Source organism: Podarcis gaigeae, assembly GCF_964106915.1.
Source record: "Podarcis gaigeae genome assembly, chromosome: 6".
In the NCBI taxonomy this organism is placed as follows: domain Eukaryota; kingdom Metazoa; phylum Chordata; class Lepidosauria; order Squamata; family Lacertidae; genus Podarcis; species Podarcis gaigeae.
In genome coordinates, this window is record NC_139682.1 from 13,437,638 (window position 1) to 13,453,597 (window position 15,960).

At 44.6% G+C, this 15,960-nt stretch overlaps 1 protein-coding gene across 1 annotated transcript in view; it reads right to left on the bottom strand.

Annotated features, from left to right (window-relative positions):
• The window catches only part of NELFCD (negative elongation factor complex member C/D), a 17,749-nt gene extending 2,007 nt beyond the window's left edge, over nucleotides 1-15,742 (bottom strand). Inside the window, exons 1-13 of the mRNA XM_083744378.1 lie at nucleotides 15,424-15,742; nucleotides 13,661-13,773; nucleotides 13,428-13,537; nucleotides 12,812-12,921; nucleotides 11,453-11,560; nucleotides 9,894-10,046; nucleotides 9,328-9,458; nucleotides 8,035-8,200; nucleotides 6,592-6,726; nucleotides 5,784-5,923; nucleotides 4,578-4,692; nucleotides 2,897-2,992; nucleotides 1,321-1,461 (exon numbers count right to left, since the gene is read on the bottom strand). Of these exons, the coding sequence (XP_083600504.1) occupies nucleotides 1,321-1,461; nucleotides 2,897-2,992; nucleotides 4,578-4,692; nucleotides 5,784-5,923; nucleotides 6,592-6,726; nucleotides 8,035-8,200; nucleotides 9,328-9,458; nucleotides 9,894-10,046; nucleotides 11,453-11,560; nucleotides 12,812-12,921; nucleotides 13,428-13,537; nucleotides 13,661-13,773; nucleotides 15,424-15,495 (1,590 nt within the window). The 5' untranslated portion in view covers nucleotides 15,496-15,742. The remainder of the gene's footprint in view (nucleotides 1-1,320; nucleotides 1,462-2,896; nucleotides 2,993-4,577; nucleotides 4,693-5,783; nucleotides 5,924-6,591; nucleotides 6,727-8,034; nucleotides 8,201-9,327; nucleotides 9,459-9,893; nucleotides 10,047-11,452; nucleotides 11,561-12,811; nucleotides 12,922-13,427; nucleotides 13,538-13,660; nucleotides 13,774-15,423) is intronic.
• Between the last annotated feature and the right edge of the window lie 218 nt (nucleotides 15,743-15,960).

Here is a 15,960-nt window from a genome sequence, read left to right on the forward strand (position 1 = left end):
CCCTCTCCGCCAATCTGTTCTGGGGTTCCCCCAACCTCCCGTGGAAGATTTTAGGTAGGGTGCAGGGCTTCTACCGGGGGGTGGGGAGGCACATAGTGCAATGATATCTGCTTGCATGGGCAGGATGTGCTAGTTGGATCCCATACACAGCATACAATATATCAGTTGATGTTTCAGGAAAGGTAAGGTAAAGGTAAAGGTACCCCTGCCCGTACGGGCCAGTCGTGTCCGACTCTAGGGTTGCGTGCTCATCTCACTCTAGAGGCCGTGAGCCGGGGCCGTCCGAAGACACTTCCGGGTCACGTGACTAGCGTGACGAAGCTGCAGCTGGCAAGCCAGCACCAGCGCAGCACACGGAAACACCGTTTACCTTCCCTCTATAAAGCGGTACCTATTTATCTACTTGCACTTAAGAGTGCTTTCGAACTGCTAGGTGGGCAGGAGCTGGGACCAAACGACGGGAGCTCACCCCGCCGCGGGGATTCGAACCGCCGACCATACGATCAGCAAGTCCTAGGCACTGAGGTTTTACCCACAGCGCCACCTGCGTCCCCTTCAGGAAAGGTAGAGATAAGCAAAATGAGGACAGCATTATTCCTTCAGTTTCTGGCAACTGTGCCTTCTACCCAACAGCATGAAGTAACTGTCCCATCAGCACAAGGATTTACCCTTTTGAAATGAGACCTCCAATCTCTCCCCCCCAAAACAACAACAATAACACCCCCCCACACACCCTGCACCCTCCCCAAACCTGCTCCACAGGGTTGGTGGAAAACCCAGAACAGATTTAGTGGGCAGGTGGGGGAGGAGAATGTTCCATTGTACAAGTGTAAATATTTGAACTGATAGGACAGTTGCTTCATGTTATACTGGACGTAAGCCCATAAGTCTAACAGCAATCAATAGATTCCAAATCATTTCTGTATGTTTAAGTTCTATTTGTTCCATCTACAAATAGAGCCATGTGATACTCGAAGCTTTGCTCCAAGTGCCTTGCCTTCAGAGGTTACTTGGGTGGTGATCACCAACAGCCTTTTCTGTGATGGCACTCTGGCTATATTCCCTTCTCAGAAATATAATTTTGGCTACATTATCATTTAGGTGCTTTCCTGACCTTTTAATGGATGACTTGACTATAGGCTTGGATCTTTTGTTTTTACTAACTCGGTTGGAAGGCTTGTTAAGGACAAAGGTGGGATACCTGTGTTGCAAATAAAATAGCCAAAAGGCCACAACCTAGTCTTAAGGCTCCCAATTTAATGAGCAAGTGCAAACTAATCTGCATAAACACAGCTTTGCAGGTTCCACGTAGTCACTGACCTCCGTCACAAAGTATCTGATCAGGGAAATGTCCGTGTCCAGCTTCTCAAGACACTTCCGTATGTAGCCAACCACTGGAAGGACGTATCCTCGACTGAGCAAGTGAACCATCCTGTCTAGAAGGGTTTTTTTAAGTTCCAGCTGAAAGGACAAACAAGGCAGGACGTTTGTCTTTGAAACTCAGCCGAAGTAAAAACTTAAGACAGTGTAACTGAGGGATCTGTTCATTCTCTAGCAAAGATTCCAAGCTGCATTAACCATAGGCATTAACCATTTAAAGAAGACAAGACCTGCCTTGCTGAATGAGAAGAAGGGCTGCTTCTGATTCACACAGAGTAGCCTCTGAATGAGGATGTAAGGAAGCTTCCTTTGGCAGCCATGAGTTTCAACAGCAGGCCTGTGCCTGGAATGGACCCCCCACATGCAGCCCTCTTGATCTTGCTCTGGAGAAGGAAAGGGTTGCTGACCGCCCTATGCAGTGCCCCATTTTGTTCTACCAGGTTGTCATTTCTGAGAGTTCTGCCTTCGCTGCTCCTTCTGCCATGAGCTGCTTTTTCAGATGTCTCTGGAGAGTTTGCAAGCGGCAACAAATCACTTCCTATGTTCCAAACACCTGGTTCTCTGAGGCAGTGTCCCGCTGAACACTGAGGTTACTTTCAGCTCTCATGACTAATGGCAGTTTGCTCGATCTATCTTCCCTGTATCTGTTCCCCTTCTGAAGCCCAGGATCACCGCTAAACTACAAGGTTGAATTCCGTGAATAAGCGTTTTGTGAAATACTACTTTTTGCCTGCCCACTGACTTGCCAGTCAATGCCAGTTCAAGGCCTAAATCTATTATGCCAACAAAGTTATGTAAACTTTTATAGCCTTGGGTGAAGAAGTTACGCAACTCTTGATTTTTGGCACAACAGACAATTGGCAAGGATATCAGCTGAGATGGGAGGTAATACTGAAAAGCCCTTACTCATGATGCATCTGTCTAGTTCTTGCCAGCTGAACCCACGTACAGGAGAATGTACAAGAACAAATTCTCTCTTTTCTTGGCCCCACAAGAAGATTATATCTTCCATCAATGAGAATATGGAGATGTAACTTTCATTTCTTAGTACAAGGATGGGGAAAGCTATTGCTGAACTCAAAACTTCCCTCAGCCCTAGGCAGTATTGTCTGATCAGAGATGACTGGAATAGGATTTGGCAACAGATCATTTGGAAGGGGAATGCTGCAGGGTTTTCCCATCCTCTGGTTTGTTCAGTGTCTCTTAAAAGCAGAATTCTGCCCAGCAACAACAAGGCACAGTTATTTCCCACAAAAATCCTTCACTCTTTTTCCTGCAGACGCCTGCTAAATTCCGCAGAAGAGAAGAATCCCCAAGATCAGGGGCCAACAGGACAGTGTTGCCTATGCTACAAAAGTGGCATAAAGATTTGCAGCCCCTGAACACGCCGCCACCAGCAACTTCACAAAACAACAGCTCCCAGGATTGCTCGGGCAACCTGCTTCAGTTCTGTAGCACAGAAGTGAGAAGGAGAAAAATGGCCTGAGCAAAATCTAAACCCCTGAATTTTCATCACCTGTTCCATGACATCGAGCTGAGAGTGCTCCGTCTCAAAGAGTTTGACCAGAAGCTGCAGAACCAGAGGATGAAGGAGTTGATGGCATGTACTGATCTGCAAACCAGAAGGCAAACACATAAGGTCCTCTAGACGCCTATTAAGACACACATTCTTAAAACACATTCTGGATAGCTCAGTTGGTTAGAGCGTGGTGCTGATAATGCCAAGGTTGCAGGTTTGATCCCCGTATGGGACAGCTGCATATTCCTGCATGGTTGTGGGGTTGGACTCGATGACCCTCAGGGTTCCTTCCACCTCTACAATTCTATTAACATACATCACAGCCCCTCATTCCAGAGTTCCAAGCTTCACCAACCCAGATGGATCACCTGCAAAAAATTTCACCTTCTAGCAAATACCCAACTTGGAATTCTTAAACAGAGTCTGGGTCTACATACGCACAGCAGAAAGAGGTGGCCTAATAGGCTCTGCCACTTCAGCCTGAACACAGGGCAGCTCACTTTCAAAGCTCCCCCCCACACAAAAGACTAAACTAGGATGAGAGAGGAAGAGTCTAGGCCAGATTTTTTTTAACACACTGGTTTTTTTAATTTTTGTTTAAAAGGCAATGTTAAAAAATGTGATCCTACCTGTCGTAGTCCGATATGTTATCCACCCTAACACCTCAAATTGCTGCAGGTGCAGACAAGACAGTAGTCAGTTCAGTACCGTTACCAGCTAGTGGCTGACTGAAGGGGTAAATGCAAGCCACACAGTACATGCTTCCACGATGCTTATGAACAAGGGGTAGAAAAAATCTGGGCACAGGAGATGGAAAAGGATGGGAACTGTTTGCTGAAAAGGATGCCTCTTTTCTGCTGACAGGGCTTTGCAACTGATCTTTCCACTACAGTGCTACAGTTGTACCTTGGAAGTTGAACAGCTTAGTTCCCAAATGTTTTGGCTCCTGAAGATTGCAAACCCGGAAGTGACTGTTCCGGTTTGTGAACTATTTTTGGAAGCCAAATGTCTGATGGGGCTTTAGCAGCTTCCAATTGGCTGCAGGACCTTCCTGCAGCCAATCAGAAGCCGCATTTTGGTTTTCGAACATTTTGGAAGTCAAACAGACTTCTGGAACGGATTCTGTTCGACTTCCAAGGTACAACTGTATTATTATTATTAGCCAATCACTTTAATGATTATGTCTATTGTTTTCTATCTGTTATTATTTTATCACCAGTCTGGTATTTTATGATATGGTGGCCTAGAAAGACGATAAATAAAATAAATGCATGGACATTAACCTCCTTTTAATCTTACCGCTTCTGTTAATCTTAGCCAGTGCTATGCAGTTATCCCACAATTCTGGCTAAGTGAAGAATTTGATACTGGATCAAATGCTCAGCATCTCCCAAATACCAGCTTCCAATTAAGAACAAACTAAAGCTTCTAGTCCTTATGGTTGGCAAAATGGGGCACCTTAACGCATACGCATGCAAAGCCGGGTGAACTTTCAACAACCAGAGGGGATGTGAGTGCGATTTCCAGTGGTTAAGAGGTAGAGCTTCAACACCCTGCAAAACTCTTTGCCCCTTCCCCCCAGGACCAGCAGAAGTAAATCACCCAAAACACATTATTTGTCATGTCGAATTAAATGTAGCGTGCATGCGCACAGACACACATACAGCCCTGACCTTACCTCATCCAACAGCGCCAAGTGCACTGGAGTATGATCAGTCTGAAGCTGGAAATATCGGGGCTCTGACACTGTCCAGTCGACCCATTTCAGAACCCCCATTGCTACTACTGGAAACCTAAAAGATATAGGGAAGCCACGCTAAATATCATTTAATGATTTATGTATTGACAGTATGCACTCCTATTTTAAAAAATTCATGATGGTATGCAACACAAGAGAGTAAACTCAGCAGAAGTAACCATAAAACAAGAAAACATCAATTAATACTGATTGGTTTCAAAAAGAAAATTCATTTTACAGAGGCCCATCTGTCCTGAACAAGCTACAGCTGAATGCTTTAACCTGTTGTCCATTGGAAACTTCCAGATCTGAATGTCTGCCAAGACCTCACCATTTCTCTTTTGCTGTTGCAGTCTTTCCAGTCTGACATTGCCTCATATGACCCTGAGCTGTCGGCCCAATCTGGAAAATGCCTAAGCTGCAGAACAACACTGACCCCCACACAGGAAGGGGTGCTTGTTGTTTCTTCTGTGGATCAATGTTGGAAAACAGATCCTAACCTTTTAAGAAAACTGTTCTGCTTTAAGCAAGGGTACTGAAAGTCTCTCCCCATGACACAGAAGCCTAGCTCAGCACTGAGTGGTATATTATTAACTAATACAATAATAAAATGATAATGATATTATTAATACTAATAGGTGGTATTCAACTCCTGCATTTGAACAAGGCAATGATCTCCACTTGCACAACGGGACTTTGCCCAACACCTTCTCTAAATTTGTTCCAAAGAGTTTGCTCCTAGAACAAACTTTGGGGTTATGTTACGGGGGGGCGGGGCAGAGCAGGGAAGAATGTTCTGTTGTACAAAGAGAAATCACTCACAGAACAAGAGACTCACTGCTCTGTTGGATTCCACTTAATAGACAAAGAAACAAACAACAGGCAAGTGTCAAGGTCCAAACAGTTATCAGCCCATGGAAATAACCTTCATCCTAAGGTTATCAACAGCTGCAGTGAACATATGTTTTTCATTTGTATTTCAATATTTATTATTGTAAGCAGTCAAAAAATGTTATTAGCTGGCGTATAAACAATATACGGCATATAAATATCTGTACCAAGGAAAAGCACAAAACTGAAGTGTTTCCACGTTAATGCCAGCTTTACTCTCAAGCAAATTAGTCAAAATCTTCTTCCAAGATTTACCTGATGCACTGGTAGAGGGTACTCAGTTCTGCTACGAGTTCAGAGGCGCCTTTATTTTCATTGCAACAAAGATTGTGAACAGTTTCAATCGCTTTTGTGGTGGACTTGAGTTCATCTTTATTTATGCTCACTCTTTTGTTCTAAAAGTGTGATAAAATGTGGTATGGGAGACAAGAAGAATCATGAGTGTAGAACTGGCCCATGGTACAGATTGCAATTTCATCAACCTTCCTGAAGAGTCAATGTTTTTGTGCTCTCTGCATGCCTTTCCTTTCACTTTACACAAACAAGATAATATCATTAAGTAACGTGCAGAAGAATTTCCAATCTGATGCCATGAAGATATGCAAGGACAATTTATTAATCAAAGTGGAAGATGACCCATTTACATCCTAAGGGAAGGATCCATGAAGGCATGCAATAGTTGATGGGTCAAAAGGTTCATTTGATAGCTTAAAACTGGCTCAAGCTATCAGCTGGTTACTGTCTTTCATCCTCAGTCCCCCTACCCCAAACCTGTAATATAAGGATGCCAATAAAAACTCACTTTGCAGGCTTGTTGTATACTGAGATACTGTACAAAAAGCACTTTGAGCATTTTTTAAGATGCTCCGTAAAAGAAACTCAAATTGTTGTTTTTAAGATAGTTATAAGTTATCACTTCTGGCAAGACAGGAGTCAAGCTTACAGCTTTATTCTAAATTATGATGAAACACAACACAAGCATATTCTTTATCCTGCTTTAATGCACCAGTTTACTAAAGGCCACCAGTTCTAAAGCAATAGAACAACACTCAACTGAGCTTACCTTTTTCCATGTTTCCACAACGCTAGCTGCATATGCCAAAATATGAATATATTTGTGTTTATGGTCCTGATTGATCTTGGCACCTGGCTTAAACAGCGATAGCATGAAGAGATCCAGGAAAGCGGGAACTCTGATCTGAGAAACAGTAATACAGGACATCTGTATGAGCCAGAGTGGTGTAAAGGCTAGAGTGTCGGACTAGGACCTGGGACACCAGGTTTCAAATCCCTACTCAGCCATGAATCTCACAGAGTGACCTTGGCCCAGCCACTGCCCCTCAGCCTAACCTACCTCACAGGGTTGTTGTGGAGATTAAATAAGGAAAGGGGATAAGCATGTGGGCTACCTGTGAGCTCCCTGGAGAAAAATAGCATATAAATGCAATATGGTTGTGATAAACAGATAAACAATAAAAAACATGACAAGAGGCAGCTCATGCAAAACCATGGTTTTAAGAGTAACCAAACGCAGAACCTGTATCATGATGTTTCTAGTAAAGTGGATTTCGTAGACAAGGTTTAGTAAGAGTCCTAAAGCCGTAATCAAAATACCATTTCAATTAAAAATACCAAGAGAGTTGATTTTACCCAAATTACATAGTACCCCCAAACCATTGAAAAGCCTGGTCAACAGGATGGCTTAGAGTGGGGGGGGGCGGGGGGGGTGAACTTGTGGTCCCTCCAAGATGTTGCTGGACTCGCACTCCCATCAGCTGCAGCCCAGACGGCCAACGATCTGGGAACATGGGAGTTGTACTTCAGCACCACCTGGAAGGCCACAAATCTCCCTATCCTTGGCCTAGATAATAAATAGACCGCAAACACACTTGTTTTTATTTTTGTCCTCGTTACCCAAGGCACGCTGTGTTATAGTACCAAGGATGAGGAAGGTAAACATGCCAACATCTTTTTGGAGTCAGGGAAAGCTCATAGAGCAGTTTACAACTGCAAGTCATGAATCCCTGGCTGAAACCTGGTCTCAGTCACAACTCTGAAGGTAATCTTATGCAAGCCACTGCCTCTCAGCCTCTCGACTAGTATATAGCCTACCTTAATATGGCTGTAGAAGGGGATACAATGAGTCAGTGTATGTGAAGCATTGTGGACTTTGAATAACTTTCTAAATATGCTAGCAATTATTATTAGGCATTGTGCTATTACAGGTACTAAGGGATAGTTCTGTTTTCCTTACGTTCATAGTGTCTGTGCAATTGTTAGCAACTCAGGTGAAAAACAGCAAAGGTTAGAGAGAAAGGAGGCAAGCCAAGATGCAAAGGGGCCTTAGGAGATACTTAAAAGCATGTCAATTCACAAGAAGAGGCTATAACTGAGCAGTGAAGGAGTGGGAGCAATGAGGTGTTTTACACGCTTTGCACAGTCCTTGATGCCGTTGAAAGCATAGCTGGGGAAAAAAGCTTCTTCAAAAGAAGCTACGGATACTTACCAGCTCTACCGGAGGAGGATCCATGCTCGAAAACATTTTGTGCAAGACTGTGATGTCTGCTGGGTTCAACGCTCCTTTCGATAACATGGCACCAAGTGCTTGGCAGGCTCGAGGGTACGAGGCAGCCGTTCCCAGAGCTAAAGTGATCTGACTAGCATCGTGGCCTCTTGAGAAGGTCATAACAAGAACAAGAGAGAATTTTAGGTGATCTGTAGACTAAGAGGTGCTAGACTGCCAACAGGAGCAGACAATATTAAACAACTTCCAAGGGTGCTGAGCAGGTTAAAAGTGACCCAAAAGAACCCCATGATCAAGATACGCAGAGCAGCATCCTTCAGATTGGGTTTGGGCCCAGAAGCGCTTATCATCAAATACATCAGAGTTACTTATCATCTAGCCCATTGCTGCATTGCATTATTAAGTTTACTTGTACAGTGGTACCTCGGTTTAAGAACAGTCCTGTTTACGAACTATTTGGTATAAGAACTCTGCAAAACCGGAGGTAGTGTTCCGGTTAGTGAACTTTACCTTGGAAGCCGAATGGTGGAAGGGCACCGGCGGCAGGAAGCCTCATTAGGGAAAGCAAGCCTCGGTTTAAGAACGACTTTGGTTTAAGAACGGACTTCCAGAATGGACTAAGTTTGTAAACCGAGGTACCACTGTACTTTGACGATTGTTTCAATTATTAATACATAGTTCACACACTTGTATCCCTATCCTGCCTTTTCCTAAGCCCCAGATCTGCTTAACCTCAGCTACTAATTGAAAACACAAGCTAAACAATCTTACAAAATGTTTGAAAGAAGTTCGGGCAGCAATGACCCCTCTAGGAATAGGCAGTTGCACAGCTGTGCATCAGCTATTAAGAATGCCTTCCTTTATGCCCTCATTATTCAAGCACAAAAGGAAAGGTCCTCCCTTGCCTATCTTAAGACACTGCTGCAGGACACTGTGGAGTCTTTCAGTTCGGAAATGCCTGCTGGTTTGTGCATGAAACACATCTATAAGTCCTCCTATTCCCAGGAGTCAGAAGGCTTTGTGTACTCCCAATGATGCACTAAGGCAGAAGGACTGCTCTGGGAAAAACCACAAAAACCTGTGCGCCAGGTATTCTGCCAGCTCTATGTTCTCACGCCATACTTTAGTTTCAACTAACTTTCTAAAATGAACTTCACAAGTGGGTTGGACCAGGTTTCCTTTTTCACCAAGCTTACATCTAAACTGGGAGAGCACAGGGCAAGCAGAACCACAGATAAATTAAGAAAAAGAGCTTTAAATGCAGCAAGATCTTACTTCTCGTGAGCAAACCGCTGAACCTCTTGAGCAATCCTGCGTACAGCAGAGCCACCTTGCTCTTCTTGAGATAATATGGACATTATTGCTTGGGCAAAGAGATACGTGTGTTCACCATGGCACACCATTTTCTGCAAATACACAGAGACACAGATGAGCAGCAGCTCTAGAAACGACCGGCCCTTTCAAAAGGTAGTAATAACAGTATCTTCCGATTTATGGAAGCAGAGGCAACAAAAAAAGTGGTCTGGCATGCTTAGCTGAGATGGGAATAGGAGAGAATCTTCTCTGTATCATTCCAATTTTAGTGCAGCCAGAGCAAGCACAATAGCAGAGAATCTAGGAGGACATCAAAATATTCTGGAGTACAGAACTCATTTTCTGTAGTCAGCAGGGAAATGGGAGTCTGGCGGTGCAGCTTTGGCATACTGGGAAAGGGTCCAAAAGGTGTCACTTGTCTCAGTACAATTTATGGACGGCTCCTCACATCCTCCCCAAATCAGGGAGCTTCGGGACATCAGATGCATCATAAAAAACAAGAATTAGAGTAGGAAAAAGAGACTTACAGCAAACTCAGGTAAATTCTTCTCCAGGTTTTCTTCTCCACCATCTAGGATAGTAGCCAGAGAAGTACGCAGTACTCGAGAAAAAACTTCCAACTGCTGGCATGCTGTTGATACGCTGGTTATCTCCCCTTGGTACCCAGCGTCAGAGATAAGCTGTAACAAAAGCATCAACAGCTGAGTCAATTGCAGCACTTGCAGGCCAAAGGGAAGTTCACAGTCTGAAAATACAATACGATACGATATCTTTATTGTGAAGAACCTCTCATGCATGCATTTCGGCAGATACCATTACATTTTCACTGGGCTGAAGCTGAAACAAAACTGTGATCTAGTTGAGATTCCTGCATTGCAGGGGGGGACTAGATGACACTGAGGATCTCTTCCAACTATACAATTCTATGATTTTGGGGCCTGTGGACATATTTGCAAACTGGAGAGACTTTCATGCCCACTACATCGTCATCTCCTGCACCCAAGCATGGACTGCAACCTAAGTCACACCCCATATAAATTTTAAGCACTATTCTACATGTGTAACAGTCATAGAGAATCCTGGGAACTATAGTTGTTAACTGTGCTGATCTCACAGACGTACAATTCCCAGCATCCTTAACAAACTACAGCTCCCAGGATTCTTGCATGATTTTCAAAGTGGCAAATAGTGCATTAAATGTATGGTGATGATGGGACCTTAGTTTGCTGACTGCAACAGAATGCTTCTTTCAAATCTAATGGCTGGGGAAATCCAGCCAGATGGGTGGGGTATAAATAAATAATGATAACCATATTTTTTGCTCTGTAAGACTCACTTTTTCCCTCCTAAAAAGTAAGAGGAAATGTGTGTGCATCTTATGGAGCGAATGCAGTCTGCGCAGCTATCCCAGAAGCCAGAACAGCAAGAGGGATTGCTGCTTTCACTGCGTAGCGATCCCTCTTGCTGTTCTGGCTTCTGAGATGCAGAATATTTTTTTTCTTGTTTTCCTCCTCCAAAAACTAGATGTGTCTTGTGGTCTGGTGCGTATTATAGAGTGAAAAATACGGTATTTATTAATTATTATTGTTATTAATGCTCGCAGCATGGCTTCAAGAAAGCTCGCTGTGACAACCTTGGGTTGCACCTCCGATTTACAGAGGAAACAAGCCCTAACTGGTATCTTAATATCCAGCACACACCACATGCCATTTTCATCTAAAGCAGAGGAGGCCAGTCCGTCAGGGCAAGTGGGCCACCAACCTCATTTGCCCTCACCTGCCTGCCTCCTTCCTTACAACCCGCCCTAGTGGATGGCACTGCCTGTCAGCCTTTTCCTCCTCCTTAGCAATGCCCTTGTAGAACTCAAAAGAGAGGAAGATGGAGGCAAAAGTAGAATTAGTTGGCTCCACCTACTGTTGGTCTCCCTACTTCCCACCCTGCTGTTCCTCATGAGCACCACCCTCCACTGATATGAAGGAGCATTCTTGCTGACAGTTTCGCCAGCAAATGGCTCTGCTTCACTCTCTTCCTGCCCCTCTTGCTCATAACATGGTTTTCCAATTGACTGAAACAGATTATTAATTACCTTGACAGTGAAGTTCAGCATGAGACAGTCTGGATGAGCTTCGGCCAGTTTGTAGAACAGATCCCGCCATGTAGTGTGCGCTATCATTTGCTCAAGCCATGCTGGCGTCTGCCAGAAAAAGAAAAAAAACCAGAGCAACAGGATGACACAGTCCTAGAGGTTGACAAAAATCAACCTGAGGCTGCAAAACAGCTTTAGAATTTCCTAAAGAAAAAGCAGTGCTGTCCAGGGGGAAATGTTGCATTTGCACCCTGGAGCTCGAATGCCTAGTCAACCACAACTTTGCTATCAGTTATCTACAAAGCAGCCAGAAAAAGTGTGAAAGACAACTTGAATGGGGTTTTTTTTACTGAGATTAACTGGCATTGCACAGAACGGCTCCCAAGGTCTGTGAACCCATGGCAGAAAACGACTTGTGTGTGTATAGTCAAATGTAAGCTAGTACAAAAATCCCAGGTTGGAAAAAGTAATGGATGAAGCAGCTCTAGGTAGAGTTAAGTATGTAATTATCCTGATCTGCAGCACAGGGAGACAAGGCAAGGCTCAGCGGGAGGCAAGAAAACAAAAAGGAGAACAGGCTCTGGTGCTCATTTTTGAACTTGCCTGCAGAGGTTCAACATAAATGTGGGTGTTTTTGCTTTGTTTTGTTATTACAGGGGTATCTTGGGTTATAAACACCCCCCATGCCACCAGCGCACGATTTCCGTTCTCATCCTGGGGCAAAGTTTGCAACCTGGCGCAACTACCTCCGGGTTAGCGGAGTTTGTAAACCGAAGCATTTGTAACCTGAAGCGTTTATAACCCAAGGTACCCCTGTATTATGTATTATGTGTTTTTATCTTGTATTTTTTATGCTATGAACGGCCCTGAGATCTATGGATGCAGCAACAAATAACATGCACAATAGCCACTGACAGCCACAGCAGCAACCAATCAAATGTCCACCCAGAGCCGGTGTGGTGTAGTGGTTAAAAGCGGTAGCCTCGTAATCTGGTGAACCGGGTTCGTGTCTCCGCTCCTCCACATGCAGCTGCTGGGTGACCTTGGGCCAGTCACACTTCTTTGAAGTCTCTCAGGCCCGCTCACCTCACAGAGTGTTTGTTGTGGGGGAGGAAGGGAAAGGAGAATGTTAGCCACTTTGAGACTCCTTAAAGGGAGTGAAAGGCGGGATATCAAATCCAAACTCTTCTTCTTCTACCCATGTATAAGACGGCTCCCACTTCTTAGCATTATTTTTACAAAAAAACAACAACCCTAGTCTTATACACGGAAAAGTACAGTATTTATTTGAGCTGACTATGGCTAGAAATGCCTTTGAGAAGGATATCATACTTGGCAGCATTAAGTTATGTGAATTACCTCTCCTTCCTCTGTGAAAATTGAATCTGCTTTCCGAGGATCAAAGTGCTTAATCAGCAAGCTTTTCAGGTGGTTTTCCACTGTCTCCTGGACTTGAATGGGCTCAACACCTGCAATGAGAGAGATCCCTGTGTATGAATCTATGTCTGTCAAACAGAAATTCCTTCATGCTTCCTGTGACTAAACCTCGTGACAAGGGAGCGCATACAGTACACCCTCTCTCTACCAAACTTAACCAGACGGCAATTACAGTCAGAAGATGTTAATTTTACAGTACTTTGATTCTGCCGGCAAGCTTTCATATGACATATCTATTTGCATCCCAAGTGTTAGCTACTCAGTTAACTCATCCATTAAAGTGCAGCCGATTCTGAATCATAGGTCTATTCCCTCCTCAATGATAACTCAAAGCAGTAGTCAAAATATTTTAAAGTGACTAATAGGTAGGAAAGATTGGAACCCGAAGGGCCTTTAGTCATGCTTCAAAAAATGAGACAAATTTGCTATAGCAGGCATGTCTTTTTTGCATGCACCATCAGCAATTTTATAAAGGTGCTGTGCAAAAAAATTAGTAGCCACATACACCCACAAACCCCAACAATTTTTGGGAACATACCTGTTTGAATGAGCCACTCAGCCAAAAGGTTTACTGTCTGAGCTACAGCAGTATAGTTATCTGATAAGAGCTGGATCACATTCTCTGGAGAGCCACCTGCTTGGAAATACCTGTTAAAAGATGCAGCCAAACTCTAAAAAACCAAGGAGTATCAAATTGCCCCTTAACTGAGCCAGGTACCATTCCTAGCATTCCCTCTTCCACCTTCACCACCACAATCACCCTGCCGTTACCTTTTCAAAGTATTAAATATGGAGGGCTCCATGATGTAATCTCGGGTGGAAAATTTCTGCAAACATTCCTGCTGGACACCAGCGTCATCTTCTTCACCATATTCATCATCTTGCTGTTTGAAAGTGCAGAACAACAGTTATTTTCCCCACCACACTGGATTTCTGTTATAATACACTTGTTGGCAAAGTTAGCCCACCCACCCCCCGAACTTTAAGGAATGTGTTTAGAAAAAAACCAAAAAAACCCAGCAACACATATTAAACTGCTTTATCCTGTGGCTACAACGTCAACAGCCATATAGGCAAAGGAACATTAGGATGCTGTCTTTAATTGGGGAAGACTATTGGTCCATCTGGGTCAGTTTTACCAATGCCTAGCCAGCATAGGGTGCACCCCAGACAACAAAGCTAATGGTCTGGGATGATGGGAGTTGGAGGCAAATAAACATCCAGATATTATGTGTAGGCTACTCCTAGTTTATGGCAGCTAGCAGTTCTCCAGAGCCTCTAGCAAGAATCTTTTGCAGTCCTATCTGGAAATGCTGGATATGCATAAAGGTAAAGGTAAAGGTACCCCTGCCCGTACGGGCCAGTCTTGCCAGACTCTGGGGTTGTGCGCCCATCTCACTCAAGAGGCCAGGGGCCAGCGCTGTCCGGAGACACTTCCGGGTCACGTGGCCAGCGTGACATCGCTGCTCTGGCGAGCCAGAGCTGCACACGGAAACGCCGTTTACCTTCCCGCTAGAAAGCGGTCCCTATTTATCTACTTGCACCCGAGGGTGCTTTCGAACTGCTAGGTTGGCAGGCGCTGGGACCGAGCAACGGGAGCGCACCCCGCTGCGGGGATTCGAACTGCCGACCTTTCGATCGGCAAGCCCTAGGCGCTGAGGCTTTAACCCACAGCGCCACCCGCGTCCCTGGAGATGCATGCCCCTCTGGAAATGTAAAGCAATGGTGTCACGTGTTAGAAACTCAGATATGAAAGCTAGGAGCTAAATGGCACCTTAAACCTAGGTTATGGGAGCAACGATAGAACGTCCAGGCGCCCCTTTTTAATGACAAGAATACAAAGCTGAAAATGAATGAACTGCAGCTAAAATGTTATGTTCATTTCCCACATGTTCTAGTAGTCCTTCCCCTAATATTCTTAAGAGTCTTTGGAAGCGGGGAGGCAGAAAAAGGTCCTCCTTTCCTTCATACTCTGCGGTTTAAATATGAAATCTAAGGTGCAGTACTGCACCGAGAGCTCAGAAACTTCTCACCCTAATGAAATTCCCTATCGCAAAAGGCGCATAGAACCATGGGAGTTCCGAATGGTGCTCATGCAACAACAACAACAATAATAATAATAAAATGAGGAGCAACACCTCCCCCGTTGCCCTCTTGGTGCTGCTTTTGGACACTTCCATTGTGTAAATAATGTTGTCTTGTCTTTTCTTTTCCTCTTTTGATTTTTTATTTCGTATCTTTGTTATTTCTTTATATTTTTCCTCTTTTTTATAGATTTTCTACATAATTTTCTTTTTCTTCCTATGTAAAGAGATAGCACACAATGTTTGTATAGATATGCAAATTTTTAATCAATAAGGAATAATTAAAAATAAATAATTTACTACCTACAGCTTTCCTGAAAATAAATCAATCCCCCGGGGAGGGAGGGGGAAATAAGATTTTCGGCTTGTGCACAGGCTCAGAGGGGGCGGGGGATAATAACAACAATAAGACCCTCCCCGAAAGACCTCCCTCCGCGGCCCCGCTCTCACCGCCCCTCCGTCGCCGCCGTCGTCCCCCCACTCGGCGGCCGCGCTGCCTCCCAGGTAGTCGGGCTCCTCCATGGGCTCCGCTCGACCGCAGGCCGCGACGTCCGCCTCCCCGCCTCCTCCTCCCTCGAAGGGCCCTCAGGCACCGAGGCCGCAGAGGCACGAAAAGGGAAGAGAGGCCACGCGCACGGACGACTTCCGGGCTTCTTCTCACGGTTTTATTCATTCGCCGCCGCCCCCCTCCCCCCAGGGCGGCTTACAGGTTTATAGGCTACCTTTCCATTGTCCGTTACAATTCTTAGACTCTGAGTTATTCAAGCCCCTTCGCCATGGCAAGGCAGTGAGACATCGACTTCTGCTTCATTGACTATGCAAAAGCCTTTGACTGTGTCAACCACAGCAAACTAAAAGAAAAGGGAGAGCCTGATCACCTCATCATTCTCCTGAGAAATCTCTATGTGGGACAAGAAGCTACAGTTAGAACTGGATATGGAACAACTGATTGGTTCAAAATTGGGAAAGGAGTACGACAAGGCTGTA